Source organism: Diplotaxodon limnothrissa, linkage group LG4 (assembly GCF_057381915.1).
Source record: "Diplotaxodon limnothrissa isolate DT_005_m linkage group LG4, D_limnothrissa_male_GT1.1, whole genome shotgun sequence".
Lineage (NCBI taxonomy): Eukaryota > Metazoa > Chordata > Actinopteri > Cichliformes > Cichlidae > Diplotaxodon > Diplotaxodon limnothrissa.
Window position 1 is genome coordinate 4,076,281 of NC_140599.1, and position 4,756 is coordinate 4,081,036.

General features: G+C 39.5%; 1 protein-coding gene across 2 annotated transcripts; it reads left to right on the plus strand.

Moving 5' to 3' along the window:
* Positions 1-1,651: 1,651 nt before the first annotated feature.
* LOC146633060 (prolactin-1) lies at positions 1,652-4,502 on the plus strand. 2 transcript variants are annotated; one of them, XM_085351972.1, is made up of 5 exons: positions 1,652-1,694; positions 2,699-2,811; positions 3,167-3,274; positions 4,013-4,195; positions 4,311-4,502. In XM_085351972.1, the coding sequence occupies exons 1-5, from the start codon at positions 1,652-1,654 to the stop codon at positions 4,500-4,502; spliced, it is 639 nt and encodes a 212-aa protein (XP_085208098.1). The 2 variants fall into 2 exon arrangements, with proteins under 2 accessions (XP_085208098.1, XP_085208097.1); XM_085351971.1 differs by lacking the exon at positions 1,652-1,694 and having other exon boundaries at positions 2,560-2,811.
* Positions 4,503-4,756: the final 254 nt, after the last annotated feature.

The following is a 4,756-nucleotide window of genomic DNA, read 5'->3' on the forward strand; positions in this document are numbered from 1 at the left end:
GGTTCGGGCATGGGAAAAGTTTCATCTTCATGAGTGGGCTCTAGGAAAGAGGCAGCGCCATAATCAGCTCTGCTAAAATCTCCATGGATTGCACACAAACCTGATGGAAAGAGCTGCTTGGAAAAAAATATCAATAAAATCATCATAAATTAAATCACAGCACCATTAAGAATGAGGTGATTACAGACTTTGTCGGTCGCCAAAGACGAGACCAACAAGGATCAATTGCTGATACTCTATAAAACGAGATGAAATCTCAGAAAAGCTGAATTTTATGTCATGTCGTTTGTTTTTTGTCACTTCTCACCAGTTAGCCCAGTAACCCCCCCCCCCCCCCCCCCCCCACAAACACACACACACACCCTGGAAAAGGAATGGGGGATGTGTGTGTGTGTGTGTGTGTACTTCCGTGTTTGTCCAGCAGATGCCTCCACTGCCTGTATTTTGCAAAATGAGTTTGCGGGTGAGAAGAGCAAGGTCTAACTCTACTCAAAGGTTAAAAGCATACTAAATAGGCACAAGTATGACCTGGTGTACATAAGTATACTGTGTAATGCTTTATAATAACCATCAATAGTAATGCAAAGATACATGTTTAGTTGACAAGATTCAAGATGTTATTTTTTTAATCGTTACCACTTTTATTTACTCTTCACTAATCATTAATAACTGAAAGTGTGATTTTAGTTCAAATATGATGTTTCTTAGTTTTGGCAACAGGTGCCTACAGAGAAATGATAAACAACAGCATGTGCACATCTCAGCAGTATTTGATGCCTGATGATCAGGATGGTCTCACTGATCAGTAATTAAACTTTTATTATGTAACAATATTTATCATTAACAAATACATAGCATGACATTTAAGATCTTACGTGCTTACTGAGTCTCTTCAGCTAAAACTGGTACGTATTACTAAGGAATTCATAATATTATTCTCATATTTTATTTATAACAATATTTTAATATTTTTCTAAATATTTGTGATTTGTAAAATACATTTGTAAGAAGATTAACGGTCAACTTACAAATTGTTTGGTCCCACAGCTCATCCTGGTTATTAAAACTGAAGATTTTCATTTCTACTTTGACTTATGTCATGTCATCTAGATCATTTAATGAGAATTGTAAGTTTAATGGCTTAAATGGAAGAAGCTCAAGGACTGAAAAGATCAGTTGTAATCCAGGTGTGTTAGAGTTGTGTTAGAGTTTTCGTGTCCTGTGGGAGAACCTGTTGGTTGGTTACGTCAAACCTGCATGTGTCACGGCGCTTTTACAAAACTTTATGTGAGCATTTTTATTCATCCACCCAATCAGAATCAGGAACAAACATTTTCCACCTTACCCCACCACACACACACACACACACACACACACACACACACACACACACACACACACACACACACACACACGCACACCTTATCAACCTGTGACTGCATCCTGTTGCATCCATTCAAAGCCCCTCCACCATGTTTCTCATTATAAACTGGTTCCAGCAAGTTCTTGACAATTAGCACACAGTCACCCTGCTCCTGCATAACCAAACAACTGGAGCCAAAGAACTATAAAATGGAGGCAAGATGGACCAAGAAGAAGAAAAAGCGACGAGGAGAAGAAGCGACGGCTAACGGACAGAAAAAGAAGAGAGATGGCTCAGAGAAGAACCAGTGGAACCAACCTCTTCATGACAGGTGAGCTCAGCGTAGCCGTTTTACTTCTGAAAACTGATTTGTACAGAACAGTCCACGATGCTTAGAATGGAATATTTGCTTTAAAAGAAAATGTTAGAAGTTAAAATCTGCGTTTATGAAAATGTAAATGTTCAGACCTGAGGTTCTACAGTTTTGTACCAACAAGATACAAATTTGTAAGCGTGATTATATTTAGAAACAACACTGTTACAAGTTTGCTCACCAGCACTGACAACCAAACTGCATAACATCAATATATGCATCTGTATCGCATATATTAAACGTAAATATCATCCTATTAACATTGTTTATTGCAGTGGTCTGATCATTTCTTTGCCCTATATAAACCAAATTTAGATTAGCTTTCAATAAAATTATATGACACGTACCATTCATTCACTAATATACTTTTTTCACTAAGTGTTCTTGCTTGTTATTCAACGTATTGTAGTAATTATTAAAAAAAAATATTTTTTTTGTTTTTTTTTAAGGGGATTTTAAAAAGTTATGTTTAAAAATGATTGCACCAGAGTTGGCTATTAATTTGTTTTTATTTATTTATTTATTATACTAGAAGTTAGAAAGCCATAATAATGTATTCTTAATGTATTTTTCAGTGCATAACATTTTGAATTAAATTAACCTAATAATTATAATGGCAGCACTGATGATGGCACTTTTGCATTGACTAAAGCCAGATTGAAAATCAGTTATCAGACCCAGCGTAATATTTATATTTATGATTAACAAGAAATTTTGTTTCTATAAATAAAGTATACCTTTTATAGATTAGATGCAGGTCAGAAATTTTAACTCAAACATAAAAGAAAAATAAGGAAAAACAAATGACAGCTGTACCTGTTGAATGATGCTCACATTCCACCCAGCCCCCCCGATAAGCAGACGTAAGAGAAAAAGAGGGAAAAAGCCAAAAGGACACCAAACTGTGGCCCTGCAGCTGCTTTCTCTAACTCTGTCTCCGCTCATCTTTTCATGCTTCACAGTGTTGTGTGTGGTGGCAATGTGCAGAGCCGTCCCCATCAACGAACTGCTCGAGCGAGCCTCTCAGCACTCTGACAAACTGCACTCGCTCAGCACGACGCTCACCCAGGAGCTGGTCTGTACCTGTTTGTGTGTGTGTGTTTGCACTGTAAATGAAATGTCACAGTCTCCCCAAACATAAAAAACACAAACTTCCTGTTTAAACCCGATGCTTCCTTATTAGCTTGACATGCAGTGCAGTGGGTCTGCTTGAAGCTGCCTCATCTTCAGGAACTATGCACTGAATTACAGCAAACAATTTTAACTGATCTATTCGAGCAGGACAATATTCATTTAATGTCCTGAAAAGTGGGGATTGAAAGCCTTTCTGTTGAATTAAAGCATTCTGCATCCTTACGTTCCATCACAGAGAAAAATCTGTTCGTTTTCTTTTTTTAAAGAGACTAACGCTCAACTTCTGTCCCTCCCAGGACTCTCACTTCCCTCCTATAGGCAGGGTGATCATGCCGCGTCCCGCAATGTGCCACACCTCCTCTCTACAGACGCCCATTGACAAGGACCAAGCACTTCAAGTATCGGTAAGTGCTTTTACTCCAGTATTGACATTATTGTTTGCTTCCATGTGCTTTAACCACATATTATTCAGTTTTGTATTTAACACCTTCCCCACTGTCTCTTATACATCAAATTGAATGTCAACCTTGCAAGCTCATGCGAAATACATTATATTCCAGAGACCCCTTTAAGCAGTAAGTCATTTAAAGAGTACTTTGAGAATGACTGTGTGGATTTGACTGTCTACAAAAGCTAATGAGAAAAAAAGGGGCATTTTCAACACAATTCAATGATATCTGTTTTATTTAGATGGAGCAAAGTCACAACAAGTTGCCTTTAGGTGCTTTATATTGTAGGGTAAAGACTAGAGAGAAAAAACCACAACAATCAGATGACCCCCTTGGTGACGGTGGGAAGGAAAAACTTCCTTTTTACAGAACTTCCTTTCGCAGAACCAGCCTCGGATTCAGCTGTGATCGATTTAGGGTAATCGGAGGTAAACAGGCCAAAAGAGACACTGTGGAAGAGAGCCTGAGTTTTATAATCGCTAATGATCAAATGCAGAGTGGTGTGTAAACACACAGACACTGAAAAGAGGAAACACTGAGTGCATCATGGGAAGTCCCCTGCCCCCCTTTTAACTTTAGTTAGACAAAAGTAAGAAATCTGTATCTGACTGACACAAATCTGCATACTGCTTCTGTTTTCCCACAAACATCTTCACCTTCTTGTGGTATTGTTTCTATTTATTTCTTGTCCAGGAGTCAGATTTGATGTCCCTGGCTCGCTCCCTCCTCCAAGCCTGGTCGGACCCTCTCGTACTCCTGTCCTCCTCCGCTAGTGCCCTGCCTCACCCAGCACAAAGCACCATATTCAACAAGATCCAGGAGATGCAGCAGTACTCCAAAAGTCTCAAGGATGGCCTGGATGTACTATCTAGCAAGGTGTGTAAGAGATGGCTGCAGGAGCTTTGGGGGGAAAATAAAAAGTTATTTTCATTTACAGTGCAAATACAAAATGTATCATTAAAATGATTTTTCCCGGCCTGTTTGTGTCCAGATGGGTTCATCTGCTCAGGCCATCACTTCACTGCCCTACCGAGGAGGCACCAGCCTCGGCCAGGACAAGATTACCAAGTTGATCAACTTCAACTTTCTGCTGTCCTGCCTCCGTCGGGACTCTCACAAGATTGACAGCTTCCTGAAAGTCCTACGCTGCCGGGCAGCAAAGATGCAACCAGAGATGTGCTGAAGAGTGGGTGTCCAGCCTGACTCTGTGGGGAGATTGTTCTGAAAGCTTGTACTGCCTATAGAATTATACATGGTACTATATTCCTACCTGCTGATTAGTTTTGCAACACGAGGATAAGGAGGAGTTATAAGTTACAAAAACACATAAAAATTGACCTTCTTGCTCCATTTCTCAGTGTGTATGTATAAATTAAAGCTGCTTTCAGCTGTTGCCTTATTCTCAAGGGGTTACCACAGTGGATCGCTCCCCTTGTT